The 20043-nt window shown below is 39.3% G+C and overlaps 1 protein-coding gene across 1 annotated transcript in view; it reads right to left on the reverse strand.

Moving 5' to 3' along the window:
* Positions 1–20043, reverse strand: part of hwt (SH2 domain-containing adapter heavyweight) — a 644945-nt gene that overhangs the window by 121048 nt on the left and 503854 nt on the right. The window contains exon 2 of the mRNA XM_083118544.1: positions 4040–4150. Within this exon, the coding sequence (XP_082974670.1) occupies positions 4040–4150 (111 nt within the window). The remainder of the gene's footprint in view (positions 1–4039; positions 4151–20043) is intronic.

Raw genomic sequence — 20043 nt, forward strand, 5'->3', positions numbered from 1 at the left:
ACACATATAGGTGGTTGCATATCATATAGCTCAGGCTTAGATTCTAACATGACGAGGGTATCCACAAGAGAGTAGTGTCTCTTGGAAAATACTCTAACACGGTATCCACTCTCCCTGGCGTAAAACGTTTCTCTTCAAATTCACCCCCGACGTGCCTTACCTTTTTAACTGCCCATTGAATGGCCTGCGTACATATGGAACGCGTGGATATATATACCATAGCTGCAAAAACTTCTCTCCCCGCATGACTTAATTATGCGACCTCCTGGAACATTCTAACACTCAATTTTGCCATGCCGGAAATAATGCCCCTCTATCGCCTCAGTAGTTCGCCCACTTCAACCACATTTCTGCAGTACTAGACACATTGTCATTCTTTTCCTCTGCAGCATGAGAGACGGAGGATGTTACTTTTGGGGAAGGGGGAATAGGCAAATGTCACAATTTGCACAAACTGTCTGGCTGTGGTGCTGAACATCCAACCGTAGAATAGTTTGCAAAATTTATGCGTGTCGCCTTCCTTTTAATTATATAAAACACAATTTCGTCATATAAGGACAATTGCATGAGCCTCCACATATATGTCCTGAAGGAAAAGGAGGAAACTAATGTGATTAAAATTCATGGAGACCAACACCTGGCCAGGCAAGGTACTACCAGGAGTCCCGATGACCCATAAGTAGTATGGCTATAAAATACAAAGGTGTGATGTTTCCAACGACTGTCGCAGCGAGACCAATGTCGGCATTGTCGGTTACTCATTCACTGATGTGCAACTGACAAAATTTTAGATCTTTTTTCGCGGTGATATAGTCACACGGAAGACTCGGTTTAGACTCCCGTGGTAGGTGATCTGAAGGTGAGATTCCCCCCTCCCGAAAATGCCTCTGTATAAATTCGACTCTGGGGCTCAACCAGCCTCAAATCAAGGAAAGGGGGCCCTAGGATGGAGAATATAAAACTCTTGCCAGAGATCGTGTATGCGCATGGGATTAACATCCCCCCCCCTCCCCATCATACGACTTCATGCCAAGGCACAATACAGAGGGGATAATATAGCCTTACATTTACTTCACAATCTCGATGTCGGCTGTTTTTTCCAACTAATGGATTATGGTGTTCCATCAATCGTTCCGGAAGTTTACGTACTATGGAATCAATTATCTCGTCCACACATGGATAGTCCAAGTCCTCGTGTAATTAAGTGGTGATTACCAATCGAGTTGTAACGGGGAAGGCAACATAAATTACTAAAATGCCAAAGAAACAAGAGAGGAATGAAAAGGGAAAACAGAAAGCTGCTAAAAACATTAGCATTCTAACTGTAATATCACAACATACCGCCGAAAAAATAGGGGTAATATGTATTAATGAAGTAAGGAGATCTGGAAGAAACACAAGAAAGAATATGAGTAATATAAAGCTGAAAATAAAGTGAATATTAATAGTAGCACCAATTGCAAAACAAGACATTTTATTTTTAGAAAGCAGTGTGATCTTTATATATATATGTTATAAAATACGTACTGACTTTACTCTGAAAACAGCACCATCTATACAGGAACATTTTAAACAACGTGAAAGGCTAAAACAGAAACGGGAGATAAAAGATAAAAAGCAAGGCATATTCCCCCTAATCATTTATCATGTTTCTGGGATGAATTACACTACTTTTCCCGGTTCCAGATTAGTTATCTCAAGACAGTCTCCTACGACGGCCCCCTCCTCCTCATCTGCTCCTGAGACGTTCGAAATTTACGATGATAAAACAAAGGAAATGGCGCATGAGGCAGCATTTCATTAAGGGATTTCTATCAAGGGAAGACTCACTGTTAGAGGCCGTTGCACGGCGTACGAGGTACTTAATAATTTCTGCATTTCTCGTGATTTACTGGAGTTGGCGTTTGTCTTGCACGGTCTGCTGGATTGGCAATATTTACCAAGAGTTGCGAGAAACAGCGAAAGCGCTTCTCGTTCCTGGTTTCCGTCTCCGAGAGAGCGTACCGCAGCTTCGTCAGCGCTACGTGACAATGGAGGAGATTGGCAGAAGCGATGACGTACCACGTGCATGGTTTTTATGGATCGTAACGATAAATTAACGTTTCTGTTTGGAGCAGGGTGGTGATATAGTTGACTGCCACGCGGAAGATCTGGGTTTGATTCCTGGTGGGGGATTTCCTCATGTGGGAAATTTTCCAGCAGAAATTATCCATGATGGAACTGCTCTGGAATTCACCCAGACCCTAATAAATGGGTACCTGGGGCAACCCTGGGGGTAATGATGGCCGGAGCGTAATGCTTATCACACCACCTCCATAAATGATCACGACTGTGCAATCCGTCAGTCTTTCTGTTACTTCCAATTCAATTCGCATGAAAATTAGAATAAAGCAATAGAAAGTAGAAGGGGTGGAAGGTCTTAAAAGGATTTCAAGCATTCTAGAGAAAACATCACTCAGTTACAGAGCCTGAAAGATAGCATTTGCAGTTTTCTTATTTTCACATCCTTTTTCTCTCACTTTAGGCTAATCCCGACGATGAAGATGAATGATGGAAGATATACACGCAGATACACATGCCCAGGACAGGACTCGAACGCGGAACCGTCAGCGACAAGGACAAGAGTCGACAATTCAAAAAGCTCGGCCATTGAGGAGAATGTTGTTTTGCCCGCAACTAACATTGCATGTGATCATCAGGTTGCAAAGCGAATGTAGTAAAATACGCACAATAGAAGTAGAAACCTATAACTACTCGTATATTAATCAGCACTTCCGGTATATGCTTACGGGACATTTGCGCTTCCGCATAATTCAGTAGCTGGACATTGAAAACCCTAGGATTAAAATACAATACTCTTCAAATTTTATGACGTCATTGTAGTACATGACGCAAATCGTGTAATTTCATTACCTGTAGATTTTCGTTTACTAAGGGAATTCTTGTTTGGCTGTTGAGGGAAAATATGTACGTGTATTCTGACCCAACGTTGTATTATTTTGTTTATGGAATTTTGGCAGCTGTAACCGAAGAATGGTTGAACAATGGTAATAATATTATTGCTTTCTCCAGTGGTGTTTCTTTTAACGCGTGAAGCATATAGAAGAAATATTATAGGTAGCAGAGTTTAGTGCTCAACGATAGATACTATGTACTTTAGTCTGGATACTTCTGGTGTTGGGTCATAAATTGTATATTTGTCCCACGTCATTAGTGTGTGCTATTGTTCTCCGCCAAGGGGGCGAAGGGTCATTTCTATTGTAACTAAATATCGTAGTAACCAAATACTCAATATGCTGACCAAGGCATAATTTATTTTATTTTAAAACATAAACTAACCGTTACGTTTCAACCTACTAGCAAGGTCTTCTTCAGACTCTGTACCAAATACAAATGAAATAAGGTACAAAACATATATATATATATATATATATATATAAAAATACACACACACACACACACACACACACACACACACACACACACACACACACACACACACACACACACACACAAATCTCTCCTCTCCAGACACAAGATTATTAGAAAGTTCTTTATCTGGAACGTGATTGGATTCCTTATCACACGCTCTTTTTCCTCATCGTTTCTTTCTTCAATTTTCTTACTTCTTCTCTCCTCCTTCGATCTTGTCCTTTCCACTCTTTCTAACACCTTCTTCCATTCTTTGTTTATCTCAGTCCCCCATTCCAGTTCATTGCGTCTTCTTCGCCTTTCTTCTCTATTTCCTTGGCCTCCTTCCATTTCTCAGTAGTACTCTCTTCTCCCTTCCTGTCTGCTTAACCTCATCCCACTCTATGTCATGTCCTGTTTCTCTCGTGTGCTTAAGTTTACGGTTTAAAATAAAATAAATTCTGCCTTGGTCAGCATATTGAGTATTTGGTTATCATGGAAACAAGGCTTGATGCTGCTATAATCGTAGTAACGTCACCTATTAACCGTCATGACGTCACTGCTCAGCAACTCTTAAAACATGCAGTTTGCCCTTCCCTATCAGCACAACACACAAAATATCACTCACCGGGTCTCCATTTGGGCTTGGCGTTGTCCAATTGGCTAGGCTGGAGCCGAAACTGTGAGGCCTCTTGTTCACAAAATCGACCGGTTGGCTGTACTCGCCACAGAGCGAAATCTGAAATCAAAGAGAGAAGGAATTCATTAAAAACTCGGTTCTGAAAAACAGAAAAGGCCCTAAGGCCATTTTCAGTATATATTTCGTTTACTTATCTGTCAACAGAATTTCATAAAATTGAATTTTTTTTTAAATTTTTGTTAAAGATATTACATTTTGCAGTGACTTGAAAAAGAATGTTCAATATCCAGCTTAAGCATTCATAAATCAAATTGCGCTGTAACTAAGGGATACAATTTATCTTTAATAAATTAATCTTCCAGTTCTTGGGGTCTTAAGTATTTGTGAGTGTAATATAGCCTTGTACTGCTCCGTTAGCCTTACGATGTTTTGTAGAGAGTGCATTACAAACATTTTCAATTGTCTGTTTTTTTCTTAAATGCTGCTTAGAGAGAAGCTTCAGGACAACCACAATGTCGCTTAAGTCATCCATACAAAAAATTGCACTTGTAATAAATATATTCAAACAACAAGTGGCGTACCAAACAAGGGGTGTTGACAGCGTTTTAACTCCCCAACATCGACCCAATTTTCTTTTGAAAAATTCAGTGGTAAAATTTGTAATTAGTTTTGAGAGTTTGCTGTGTAATACGTGCAAACACTAGATTCGTGGTGTATATATGTTCAGCTTTCCTCCAGAACTGTGCTTGATGGCGCTTGTTGACTCTAAATCAATTCATAAAACTTACAAAATCCTTGATCTGATTTATTTTCTCGTCGCTTTTCTGCCACTTTTGGCTAATCGCGACGATGAGAATGAGAGATTATGTGATGAAACTGATGGAAGGGAAACTCACAAAGAACACCCATGGCCAGGTCTGGATCCGAACCTGGCGTCCCTGGTGTCGTAGCGCGCTGTGATAACCTCTCCGCTCGGATGTCGGCTTTAGAAATTATTTTATGTATAGGCACGCACGGGATAAATGTCTATGTGGTAGTCCCCTTCACTTTTTGAATGGCATTATTCATAAGTATAAATGCAATGCAGCCGTTGAGCGTGGGTATTACAAATACACTTAAAGTGTTGAAATGACTTCAATTAGTTGCTTTTATAAACAAATATACGGTATACTTTGTCCCGAGAACAAAAATATGTCTCTGCGGAAGTAGTGACTCGACAGGGCTCGACCAATTAAAGCGTGAGAGGAATGGAATTGAGCGGAGGGCGAAAAGAGACTGCAGCTAGCAGCGGTATGCAGGAGCGTGTTCTCCTTCGCTCCGCCCACTAGTTTTCTCCCCATCTCTGCCGTTACGCGCGACCTTCCTCCAGAGATTCCCGGGATGGAGTATAAATGCTGAGACGACATTTGGTTGTACGGACGGATAAACCATGAGAGCACCATGTATCTACCCAATGTAGTTCCTGAGATTTGCTTTCTACGCACTTTCGAATGTTGAAGCTTCCAACCTGCTACCAGCGCTCGTTAGTAACGGAAGCCATTGTAGCAGTTTTAGAGCTCGGAAGCGCTATACCGTAGAGTGTGCAACGACATAATGCCCATTGTGATATATCGTCGCAAAATGATCGAGACCGTCAATTTTATCGATCGCTCTGCTTCATGACGAACGAATCCGTGCATTCTGAACGCCCGGAGAATTCCGGCGTTGATCAGCGCTTTGCAGGAATGGTTCCGGGTGATTTATGACGCGGTGATTGTTGTCATGCAACGTCGTTGCGGACAACGCGTCGCGATAACTCAATTACCGATGGCGACGCCGAAAAAAAAGGGGGGATCCCTGACCGAGCGTGAGATTTACATTGCATGCAAACGGCCTGCAAACACGGAGAATCCCTGCTCATTTATTGCTTTTTCTCCCTCCCAAAGCTATAACGGAATCCTTCCATTAAGTTTTCAACAACTGCCTGTCACAGCACCTCCACTTCAGTCTATTTCCTTACATTCTGTATCTTGAAGGTATTGAAGGCATGGGTACAGTTTAATATTAAGTTTTAATTTATGCAATTTCTGTTGAAGGGCGTTCGATATCGAGCAGGGTTTTTTTCTATTTGATTTAGTTTTTGTTGTTCGGCGTCAATTTTCTGTCACTTTTGCCTAATCGTGACGATGAGAATGAGTGATGATATGATGAAATTGATGGAGGGACATTCACAAAGAACACCCATGCTCACGCCAGGATTGAAACCCGCAACCTTTGGTTTTGTAGCGCTGTGTTCCAACCACTTCACCACGGGAAATGGTCCGTTGTATTCTTGTAGCAATTACAGGCAACACAAGTTAAACGCTGTTGGAAATTTCATCACCAATGTGTGTATGTTTTTAATGTAGTGCACTGCAAAATCAAAATTGTTGTACACAGACAGTGGTCGCAGGAGGTCCACACATTTTTGGTCAATGGTGGTTAACACCTCAGTGGTGTTAATATGGTGTTGATTACAACAGTTTGTATCTGTTACTTTCACCACTGGAGTTAAACGTTAACTAACATGTTGTATGGACATCCTGAGACCACTCTCGCTTTAACACTGCTGGTTTTTTCAATGTGCATTTCTTATGGGGAATGAAGAAAGCAGTAAAATATCATTTTCACTAATCAGAATACCGCCTTGACATTGTGCGTGCTACATACCTTCTTCTTTTCGTTCAATTGCAGTTAAGTTACGAAAGACGATCCTAGAGAACTTTTAAAAAAAGTAATAATTTCAGAAGCTCCCATATAAAATTCCAATTTTGTTAGGTCGCATAGATCTCTCTAGCTCTCATTCGACTCTTCCTGTTAGTTAAAGAAACCGTACCCTTCAACCAATCATCTTAAGCGTGTCCTAGTCCATCACTTTTAAGCCATTATTGCTTACAATCTTTACGTTTACATCCTCAGGTATTTGATATAAGCCTCTGTAACCACGCTCAGCTTCGTCAACCACTCCGCGAACTCTACAACCCCTAACTTCCAGAGATCGAAAATTGCACATGTGTGGCACTGGGGGCGAAACTTCAACGTCATTTGTCTTTTGGTTGCCGAACCATCATGCTCCTGTACACTTTGCATCCTCAGGCTTAATCCACATTCTCTTTGGTTTCCAGAATTTTCGTTCCTGAAATTTTCTAACCACAGAGGGTCTGCAACATAATCTATCTACGTGTAATATGCAATTCCTGAATACGGGGACAAAACAAGTGCACGAAACGATGGGATTAAGAATGGATGATTTGCACAACACACGAGTTGAATAGCTCCTGTCACCATTTTCTTTGTTCATTACAGAAACTGGTCACTTTTTCTCTGATTCCTTATTTCTTGGCTGTGTGATTCCACAGGCCTTAATTATAGATTGAACCACTCGATTCGATGTTGATAGTGCAATTCTACAAAAAAATAGCTCTGTTTCGAAGTCATCCTAGCGACTCAGAAAATAAGACTTACCCATATATAAGCGATATATCTCCAACAATTATCTTCACGAGAACAGTTTAACAGCAAGGGCATCTTCCGTCAAAATTTTATTCCAATAGCAAGCGTACCAGCAGAGGAACAACGTCAAGAGACCTTGTTGTGTAATTAACTCGCGTACACGCCTTTAAGTCGAACTTTATGGCGGGAAAATTACAAAGAAATAAGTCTAAAATTACCCTTTGCACAACTACTGCACCATGGTGAAAAGGGCCGTGTTTTCTCTGCAGGATATATTAATTTTGAGCTAAATCTTCTACCGACTACTCGATGTAGATAATTAACCGAACAGTTTTGTCAATTCATACAGGCATTTGAATCTTAACAACCATGGCAGACGTGAGCCATACCTCAATAGGAATTTAAGTATATGCTACCACACCCAACATCATCCATCGAATGATATCAAGCCTTCTCACCGTTAGAACATTGCACTTTATTAAGTCTATTCTTCGCAATACAATTCACGTTTAAAAACAGACAACCCAATCAATTTCCAAACAATAAAAACAGCTCGTTACCATGGCAACGCAGAGGTGACCGAGCTTCCTCCCTACACGCCTACAGGAGACAAAAATAAACTGATTCTTTTTCAGGGACTTTTGATATCGGCGGATTCGTAATGAGAGGAGATTCTAGCAAAGCCACCACACTCATCCAAACTCTCATCTCTTTAAACGCAAAATGAACCAAGGATTTGGATCACGGTTTCGTTCCCTGTCATCTCACAGGAGCGGATACTTTTGAGCTCGCGCCGCGTTTTGAGGGTAGCCGAATCTTGGTAGCTTTCTCCGGCAATAATACCGCTTGCCCAATCAGAGGAGGACGCGGACTAATTGATTTTGGACGCGGTGGCCGCAGGGCGGACGGGAGGGCAAAAAAAGGGGGAGTGGGAGTTTCTGCAGGAGACTCGGACGCAGCAGGTAAAGGAGATTACACGACGCCAGGGTGGTTCTCCGAGGAGACCAAGGTTGCCAGGTCTCAGGAGCCGTAAGTCATCCTCTTAACGTTTTAATTAAGGCAATATATCAGCGTCCAATTTCAGCTTTCCTTGTTTACAGAGGTTTGGCCTTAATGCTACATGTATCCACTTTCCAGGCCATCTGAAAGTTGAGGAACGTCTGACAGAGAAACCAGACGCATTCTTGTAACTTTCAAGAGGAAGTATTCACGTTCAAGCTTTACATTTCGTCTACAAAATTGATCAATACAAAGACAACCACCAGCAACAAACTCACCTTACCCACGTTGAATATTAGGAATGTCAGAGCTTCTTCATAATCAAAACCAGACTGTGTGCAAAACAAAGTTTGAATATTGTGGAACCTCTCTAACTGCATTGATGAGTTTTTTTTTTTTTTTTTTTTAATATTTCTTTCAGATTTCAAACTGGAAATTCTCTCACTTGAAAGCGTTTTTCAAATTAGCTTTAGCCACATTCCTCATTTTTCGAAATGAAGCGAGGTAAGACCTACACCTATGTCTCTAAAAAAATACACATTTTCCCAACTGAAGAAAACCACTCCTCTAAATAATACGCTCATTTCTTTCTCGTCAAATTTGTGTACAGATGGCGCTAAATTTTAATTTCTAATTCCATTATTGTTAAATTTTTGGCAAAGACATTATAATTCTAGAAATATGGAAACAGAAAGTACTATATACTTTCGTTATGTCGATGTATGGAAACAGAAAGTACTATATACTTTCGTTATGTCGATGTAACTAAAGTACTTAGGCTGACTTGTGATCGGTCTAGCTACCTCTCTATTTGTGATACATTATCTCGTCTTTCTTACATATACAAATTTTGAAATCTTGAAGTCCGAAACGAGAATGTTCGCACGTATTACACTAATGAATAACTTAGCCTTACTGTGCATAAAGTGGACTTTAAACATCAAATCAATCAATCAGTCAATCGAATTCCTAACTATATAACAACAAAATAAAATTATCTTTCAACCAAGCGAATATATCTGCAAGTTTCTTTCTTCCAGAACGTTTTCTTGCCGCCATCTGATCTCTCCAGCCATCACTTCTCGATCGCACTGTAATATTTTTAAAACTCGTGTAAACATGAAGTCTTATTTCATTTCCTGTAATTTAACATTTTTTTTAATGGCAACTGCAACATATAGGCAGTGTATCAACTGTAAGCTACGCTCTGTTATATTTTCCCTAAATTAAGTTAACTCGACTTACATAGCGGTCAAATTTCAAGTTTCAAGAAAAGACTCAGAACAAAACAGGAACTTTAGAAACAGAATAATAAGTTTTCAAACCGTAGTAATAATGGGCAAAATATATATTAGAGAACTTTTCCCCTGCCAATCTGTACTCCCATCATTCTTCAGGTTAATTTTCTTGAAAGGTTTCCAGTGCCTAGCCGACTTAAGTAGCAAATAATGTCATAAATTTCAATTTGGAGAACGGGAGCATCCACTCTTCTTAACTTTTGAATTTTGTAATATTTTTTTATTTAAGAGGAAATTTCAATACACTACCCTTAATTTTTTCATCCTGTTCCAAAGTTAGAAAATGCAATAATATGAGCATCAGTAGCTTATTTCTTCTCCATAACCTCCCATCATCTAACGAACTTTTTAGAAATGTTTTATTTTGGGAATTTAGATAATATTTTGTTGGGGGTGATGGGAAGATAATAATTAACTCTTTTCAATAATTATATAATTTTTGTTATTTGGATCCATTATTAGTGATTGAAAGAATAAGTTACCTTAGTGAGCATAGAAGTAATCAGAGCGCCAAAATTAGGTTTCCGCCGCATACAAATATCACCTTCGCACCCTCCTCTTCTTCCCATATACGACATTAAACTAAACTGTCTGCAGAAGTTAGCAAACTGGATGAATTAAGTTGATGCTTGTATTTTGGGACCAGAAACCAACCATCCTTACTAACATTGTGCCATGGTTTTTCTCGATCGCTCCAAACGAATACCAAGATAGTGTCTTAATAGAAAGTCCTTCGTTTCCACCCTTCCATTTGTATGCACTTAAAGAATTACGTGGTTGTTATTATTTCTTACAGATTTATTTTCATGAGTTAACATTCTGTGAATTAAATGAGATTGATTCCAAATCATGTACAGAACATGGCTTAAGTTAATGTATATTAATATGTACTGAATGCTGTGTCATGAGTGACCAAAGTGATAACCACCGAGATTCAATCAATGTAGCTGGTCAGGTTATGGGCCTACCTGGATGTGCCATCAAAGGAGAGCAACTTGATTTATAGTTTCCGGACAGGGTGTTACTCTGGAATGATTGGTGGTTCCAATATTGTAACTACGAACAAAAAATAACTTATGTGCCTAATTGGAGAGTGTACATTACCAAGTGATTACAAATGGGTAATATAGTAAGTGAAGTTTATGGAAAAATCAATGGGTTAATACTTCAATAACGAAGTGAAATCAACAGTAATTGCAGAAAATACTTTGCAACCTGAAAAGCGATAAAAATAATTACCCTGGCAACCCTTGATTCGGCAACGTCCAGTGGACCTCTATGTGACTGGAGAGGTAAATGAAATCGTATCAGATGAACAGAGACAAGAAAGGGAGCCGCCGGAACAAACACGGAAAAGCTTTTCCTGCACAGGAGGACAAGCTCTGGTTGACAAATGATCTCGCAAAGGAGTTCTCTCTCCTCTGGAAATTGGCCTAACTAAATGTTATGGATATTTATCACATCCTATGAAAACGTGTTCTATCTAAATCTCGCATCTTCGTTAGTGCTACCATGTCGAAAGGAGTGTCGTGCTGGGCTGTATAAATCTGAGGATAATGTTCTACCTTTTTCAAACCCGCCTGCTTATTTCTCACGTCTTGAACTTAAGTAACAATAGAGGTCAGTAAGATGAAACTTGGTACATAGGTTATGCAGGCTTCGCACTGTTACCACCAGATAAAATTCTCTGAATTCTTCACGTTTTTATCGGAATTTGAATATTTTACTGAGTAAGTGTCAAATGTGTAAAAATACACGATACAAGTCATCCCAAAACCTTTGCCAAATAATCCAAGAAGCTGATTAAGGAAAAATGTGCTCAAGTTACAAAATACAGTATATGCAAACACTGTTCGATTTCCTTACAGGTAAAGATGAAACCTAACTTACTCATTTTTTAAAAATTCTTACCGTAATATGCCCATGAAGAGTCAAATTATTATTATTATTTTTTTTACCAAATTGAAAGTACTAAATTTAATCTTTAATACCTCCTTTCTATTTCCTTCTTAGAATAATTCGAAATGTGTTTCGAATTAGTTTAGAGAACACACGCAGAGTTGTTTGAAAGAAAGAGAAGTAAAGAACACTGGTCTTGAAAACCAGATCACGTGTCACCGAATGAAATAGGTTGGTAGATCCTAGACCTCAAAGGTCTCTTGCGCCACGGAGTTGTTTTTTTTAAAAAAGTTTAATAGTTTATTACGTCTCATGGTACAACTTAGTTTTTATACTCTGGAACACTCGTTATGCATCTTGAAAAATAGTAAAATCTAAGGGTATTTTGAAGAAACTTAGATTCAGTGCTTGAATTGTGTGGAAAGAAAACTGTATCTTCGGGACGAGTCTTGCTTGTTTCTGGTTTCACTGAAGGTTGCTTCATTTTAACCCTTCAGAGCACCATTACATTGTTATGCAGTTTAGCTTCCTTCAGTAAGATTTATAAAAGGAACAGGTAATACATGTACATATCTTTCTCTATCTCTCTTTCTACTGTGGTTGTTAATTTTCAGTACGAACATTTTTTATGAAACTCTACAAAATATTCTAAGCAATTTAATCAGTTGTTTTGTTTGAAAGAAGCACACATTTGACAAATTTACAGAAACATACCGAGCCTATATAACAGTTGGGCTGAAAAGTTCGTAGGCTGACTCATAGATGGCGTTACTAGAATTAAGTCCATGTGATTTTTACTTAGTACTAACCTTCAAAAGATACGTGTATAAATTTCACAGCTGCCGCATAATTAGTTCGTGAGATATAGCATTGTGAGTGAAGCAGCTTTTGTTATTGTAAAAAAATGGATAAAAAAGAATTTCGTGTGTTAATAAAGCATTGCTTTTTGGCGAAAAAAAATACTGTTGAAGCCAAGGCTTTACTTGATAAACATTATTCGGACTCTGCACCAGGAAAATCAACCGTTGAGAAGTGGTTTGCTAAATTTAAACGAGGCGAAATGAGCATCGAAGACGATGCACGCAGTGGACGCCCCAAAGAGGCTGTTACCGACGAAAACATCAAAAAAGTCCACAAAATAATTTTAAATGATCGTAAAGTGAAGTTGATCGAGATAGCTGAGATTATTACATAGCGTTGTTGGAGTGTTTAAAGGATGAAATCACGAAAAAACGGCCCCATTTGAAGAAGAAAAAAGTGCTGTTTCATCAAGACAATGCACCGTGTCACAAATCAATGAAAACGATGACAAAATTATATGAATTAGACTACGAATTGCTTCCCCATCCACCATATTCTCCAGATCTGGCCCCCAGTGACTTTTTCCTGTTTGCAGACCTTAAAAGAATGCTCGCTGGAATGAAATTTAGCACTGATGAAGAGGTAATCGCCGAAACTGAGGCCTATTTTGAGGCTAAAGAGAAATCGTACTATAAAAATGGCATCGAAAAATTGTATGACCGCTATAATCGTTGTATCGCCCTCAAAGGCAACTATATTGAAAAAAAAATCGAATGTTGTCAAAAAAAATTTTTTTTACTATGTTAGCCTACGAACTTTTCAGCCCAACTGTTACACTACTTAGGCGCTACAGTACTGATTACAGCGGTATTGCCATCTCTTGGTAGAAATATTTATTGATTAATTTTTATTATATTTATTGGCTTTTGTACATGGCGAAGTTAAGGCTTTAATTAATGCATTTTCTTACACATAACCATATGCTTATATCTGTTAATAAATAAAGTATAAAATAAAGAAAACTTAGAAAGAATACAACAAAAAATATATTGTTTATAAACGCAAACACAGACTCATGCTCACCCTTTCACACACATGAACAAAAAGGGAGTATGAAGTATTTTCCAATTTCTCTGTACGGAGACTTCCTGTTCCATTCCTCCTACTTGCCCTCTATTTCTCTCGCACACATATTTACAACGTTTGCTACTTTTACCTCCAGAATTCCATTCTCATCGTATGGAAATCAATGCCCAAAGGGAAGACCCGCTCCCCATTTTGGGGGAAAACAATGGAATAACTAAGTCCGAAAACAAAGACGAAATATTAAAAGGAGGGGGGGGCGCTCTATGTTCTTCAGCCTCTCTCCTTGCACGTGAGGTAGGGCTAAAGTTGCAATAAGAAACAAAGGAAAGAGATCTGAGATGAAGGCAAATTTGGCGAGGGATAATAATCTGGGAGCTGCCGGAAGTGTATCGGAGGCCTTGAAATAAACAGCGATATCCCGCAAGGTAAAGTAGGAGGAGGTCTCTGAGAAAGGAGAGGATAAAACGAAAAAACTGGAAGCTAGGGAGGCAAGCTTGTGGTTCCACAGTACCGAGTTGAGTTGGTGTTTTAAGTCCACTTTATGCACAGTAAGGCTAATCGGGACTGGACCTACGGTTTTTAAAGTGGGATCCGAACCACTGTGTCATGTGCCTCCACCGGGTATCGAACCCGGAACCCCTTCCACAGTACCGACAATCAATAAATATGTACTTACTGACCTGTTCTATTTCTCTGACGCTATGAGAAGCAGCTGATGCAACCTGATGTTCATGGAACGGATTTATATGTAAATACATATTTATCTATGAAGCTGAAATCAGTTATATTTTGTATTATCTTTACGCATCATGACTTGTTGACTCGAAAAATGCAGTTTTAATTTTCCATATTTTCACATATATTAGGTTGTGGCTCATATTTTACATATTTTAGTTAATTTTACATATTAATTCCATATTTCAGAACATTTCTCAACATACACTCCATATTCGCGCAATAACTACATGTCCCAGTGTGACAGAAGGAGTTGGGTGAATAACTGACAAATTTGAAATACACTTCTATTACTTCTTGCGATATTGAACACATTTTTAGACAATATAGCCTAAATCCATTTTAAGAGACAACAGAAGGATATTCAAGTTCGAACGATTACAATAAAATTTTGTTATTCATTGTCATGCAAACAGAAAATGAAAACACATCTTGTGTTGTTTTACAATTAATGTTAATGTAAGAGTACTGCATTTTATTTAACAGTACAACAGAAATATATAAATATTCAAAACAAAGTAAGACGAGAAGACTAAAATAGCAGTAATTGTAATAAAGTACAATTAAAACGAAGTGGAGTCCACTTAGAAAGGTAAGGATGAAGCCTGAGGTCAAATCAGCGTACTCAGAATGTAGCTTCAACAGAAAATATCTTTGTTTTCTTTTGATTCACAAGGACTTCCATCCATTGCAAGCCACAGAAGGTACAGCTCAAATTTATAAAAATCCGAAGCAGCGGCCAACGCGAGAAACAAATGCAGAGGGCGTCATCTATTATTAAGATTTGTGTGCAATTTGCATAAGAGAGCTAAACTTACCGCGGGTCGAGGGAATAAATTTCCACGAGAAGCACGGTCCAGAGTGGCAAACTAACCGCGCAGGTGTGGTGCCATTTTTCGAGCACTGTAATCTCCATTATAAAGTTGTGTACGGCCAACGGAACACGTGATTTACGGGAACTTAGGTGAGGAACGCGGGTAAAGCTGAGGAGAATCTAGGATTTTACATGAGAGTTCAACGAGAGAGCTGCTCGTACATCGTATGAGGAAGAAATGTGACATGCTTCTCTCTAAATCCAATTACATATTTAACACGGTAAACATGGCAGTTGGTTTGTCATATTGTAAGAAACGGCGTGGCCGAGTACGTAGATTAGTCGACTCACTATCTACCCAAGGTCCTGGGTTGAAATCCTGAAGACCTTTGTGAGTGTCCCTTCATCAATTTCGTCGTTGCGTGAAGAAGCGGAAAAGAGATGCAACATAAAAAAAATACACTTTCATTGTAAGAACGGATGCCGATAGAAGAGGGGATACAGTGGATACCAAGAGATCTGACAAAGGAAAGATAGGGATAAAGTGGATGAAACTGGTATAAGACTGCGTGACAAAATGTGGTGTGGACTGTACCAGTGCGGCTGTTCACCTAAAACAGTTTCAGAAATCTAGCATTACAAAGGCGCAAGAACATGTCATTATGTCCCTGCCAGGAGGATCATATAAAGATATGATTCTGGCTTCTCTTCACGTTCAACTTTCAATTGTTTATGGATACTAGGTAAGTACGAAACGTTAAAAAATGATAAAATGTCAATGCATATTCTAAAACTTTATTGAAATGAAATCTGAAATGCGATGAAGAAAAATAGAAATGGCTAGACAAGGAGCTAGATCCCCCTCATGGTGTTCAAACACTCCTTGGTGTATTTCGTGATTCTAGGAGCTAAGGAAGAGCGCAGAAGAGCTACATTTATCTCTAACAGAGCTAAGTGGGAAACAGCGAAAGATGACTACCTGATTAGCCCTAGCAGGATGTACTTCCTGCACAGGCGCATCAATCACACAAAGTGCATCAGGTTTGCTTTGCTGCATTTTGAGTTCTGTATTGTATGGACGAGTCAGTCAGACATGCTCGCTGATTTCCTGTTGAAGGATAAGTTCCAAAAATACTACTTACATAGTGTTACAACATTTGGGCAATAACTATTTCTTATATTGGAAAGCAAAACTGTAAATATATTATTCATTTATATAGCTGTAAATAAATTTATAAGTTCACTGATTAATTTGGGCACAGACAGGACACAATACAGGCCTCACAGAGAATTATATTGGCTGTCAGTACAGGCTCCAGAGATTTGTTAGTCTGCAAAATGCATTCCAGGGTGTACTACGTGGAAGTGAGGTTGACATTTGGGTGTCTTTAGAACGTGACACCCTTTAAACCCCAAATTAATAGTTGTAAATCGCCAGTTACATGTATTTACTACATATTGTTTAATTTTCAATATAAATGTATATAATTTTTCCTTACTTGCTAAATAATCCTTCGCAGTGTAAGCCTTACCACTGTTGTATGTTTCTTCCTAATTAGCCCTCTGAAACATTCTAATGTAACGTAAGCACATATTACTAATTGCTTTCAACATCTAAAGCGTACACGAAGGAAGAGTAATTCCAGAATTTCAGTGAGACATACTTTTGCCATATAACTTCCAGTTTCTCCAACATAACAGAAGGGAAGAAGGGAGGAGAGAATGTAACTGAATGGTGTCACATCTGGGAAACCGCATACTCCGAGTTTTATCGCAACAGCCTCAATAATATCTCAGGTTTCTTCCATGGCGCGTTACCCTCAGAGGGTTTCCCCCTTTCACGGCCGCTCTCCAAGTGGCTCCAGCGCTCCACATAAAGAGATGTTGCGAAGATCGGAATACCAAAGGCTTCTGTTTATGGGGCACGACGGGGACCATTGATCAGGCACCGCGCACCGCATTGGTATCAAGTGGTCCGGCCCTCTGGAAAACGACCACCATAACTCATACAGGGTGACAATAGCTTGGACCGTGTTGGCTGCAACATTTGGGGGGGAACGAAGGGGACGAACCCCCGGCTCGTAAAACCAGCAGAAGCCATTACAAAAACTGCCAAGTGACGGGGGGAGGAGGGTAGCATGTGCAGACTTCAAGCTATGAGATTAGGAGGTTCGGATAATATGGGACGGATTCCAAAAGAGAGTGGTGGAAATATTCGACCGAAGTCTGATCCTTGAAGTTAAGATGACATTCTTCGTCGCCGGCAGGAAGGGACGGCGTAATTGAAGACGCGGGGGAGTGGAGGCGCGTTTCGTGAAATATCGTTGTTACCCACAAGTGCCACTTTGAACGTGTATTGCTTTAACGGGACTTGCTTCGTATTGGACATTTCAAAATCCACATAAAGGATGTAGGACAGGCAGATGCTTTGAATGCCGCTGAAGCAGGCTTTTGGCCAGGAAGACATGACGTAGCAGGTTCTAAGGGTGCCAAGCTGTCTAAACGGAATGTCCCTCTTTGGTTATGCATTTTCTAGAATGTATACAGTTGGTGCCAAAATTGAAATCTAAAACTATCATGAAAATCTGGAAATCGTACGTCTAGGTACAATAAAGAAACTTTGCATTTACATTTCTCTTTTTCGCATCGCTTTTCTGCCACTTCTGGCTAATGATGAATCAATGACGATTAGATTAAATTAACGAACATTCACTAAGGTATGCCCGGCGTATATACTGTGACCTGTTCGGAAGGCACTGAAATGTCAATCTCCATGGACGACCGCAGGATTTTCTCCAAGCAAGATATTTTCCCAACGGGGGGCAAATGAGGCATATTTCCCTCTATAATAATGTTGTTCCTATTAAAATACACTCCTTCAGTTTGTAGTTACTGTGATTCAAATAAAATTATACGTGTGGAATATATACTTTTAGGTTTACATTCATTTTTCTGGGGGGGGGGCGACCCGCCTCTCCTTTTCGGACGTCCATGTCAATCTCTGTAACAAATAGAAAACTCCAAAACTACATTGCTGTAGGCAAACGAGAATCTAGTGCCTGTACGCACAGCTAGTACAATCCTCTGTGAGGTTTTTGTTCCGCAGATTGTCTATGTGTGTTTGAGAGTGTCCCCTTCATCATTAAAATCTAACCAGCATTGTCAGTCACAGTGGCGATTAATCGAAACTGACAGAAAAGCTACAGGACTCAGACTCGGAACCTAAGATCCTAAGTTGACCACTCAACGCGCGCAGCTATTGATGGAGCTTAAGGAAACTATTATTTCATCCAGTGTAATCGAGAATTTTAGTGTGACGTCGATTGGGGGGCCTCACAAATTTGCAGACGAGTGGAGCTTATTTTTTCAACTAAGGCCTTCCAGAGATAATTCAGCGTAAACTAATTAATTGAGTAAAGCTGTTAATATTATAATACTATTGTCTTGAGTATCTCAAGAGCCTCTGTGACGTCAGACAAACGTGGTGGCAAATATCCTGAACGGATCCACCTATATAAATTTCATCTTGTGGAGATACTTGAAGAACTTGATGTTAAAAAGCCGCCTTGATACGTTTCGTTCTTGTTTTCCATGTCATGTACAGTAAACCCTCGTTAACACGAATCCCAAGGGACCGAAAAATCAAGAGTTCGTGTTAAAAAAAATCGTTCTAACCGGGGACTCAAATTTTATTGTTGCAATACAGTTCTTTCTACACATTAACCATTTACAATACGTATTATGTATTTAAGTATTGTAGATAATGTAGATTTGGCAATTCCATACAGCTCAGCATTTGTCGTTTTGTTCAATGCACCACGGTCTACTCCCTCTAGGATTCTCAGTTTTGTTTGGAGATCTATGCCTGTCTGCTTCCTCTTGGCCATGACTCCCATCTTACTGCTTGCATACTGACTACGTTTTAAAGAACACAAAAACACATCTGAACACAAAACTGAATTTGTTGCTTATATAGTATAAGCTCATTGTTGACGGGATGATCGCGATTGTCGAGCAACTGCACCCAAGTTTTAATTTTGATGTTACTCGTACTGGCTATGTTTTAAAGAATAGAAAAATACATTTGAACAAATTGTTGATCTGAATCTGTTGACTATAATACTGTATAAGTTGATTGTTGACAAGATGATAGAGACTGTTGAGCGATTTCTTACATACCTAGCAGAGGAACGACAGAAAAAAAATATGAAAAACTTTGACAGTTCGTGTTAAATGAGATCTAATGACGCAACGGACTAAAAAACAGTTCGTAATTCGTGGTAACCGAAATTCGCGTTAACCGATAAAACTTTCTATAAAATATAATACATCCCTGCCGACACCAACATTTTCTTCATGTTAACCGAGTATTCGTCTTAAGCGAGTTTGTGTTAACGAGGGTTTACTGTATTTATTATCCAGATTATATTATTTATTGTGGTTTTGCCTATATCTGTGGTTAAATATACCGTGATGGCCTTCTTGTGACTTGCATAATATTAGGGTGATTGGTTCAATCGCATATTGATTCATTTACCAAATAATTAAGCAGTTGTTGCCAGATGGGGTAAGGAACTTCATTCCTATTTGCATTGTTTACACGGCCAGGAACTAACCTTTCTTAAAGCACATGGAAAGTATGGCTAAATTAAGGGTGCTGATGCATAAAATTGTGTAACGTTGCATTTACGTTCTAGAGTAGAGCTAACTTCTGCTTCCGGCCAAACATTCCATTTAAACTTCAGTAGCACTTGAAAACAAACCAAGCACTTAACTGAGAAGCATTCGGAGAAAATTATTTTCTTAGTACCCCAGGCGGTAATGACTGTCTAGGGAGGGAGAAAGGATTGTGTACTGAAACGTGCACAAAAGACCGTTGAAGATAACGC

The sequence above is a fragment of the Lepisma saccharinum genome, chromosome 3, assembly GCF_977018435.1.
Source record: "Lepisma saccharinum chromosome 3, izLepSacc3.1, whole genome shotgun sequence".
NCBI classification, from domain to species: domain Eukaryota; kingdom Metazoa; phylum Arthropoda; class Insecta; order Zygentoma; family Lepismatidae; genus Lepisma; species Lepisma saccharinum.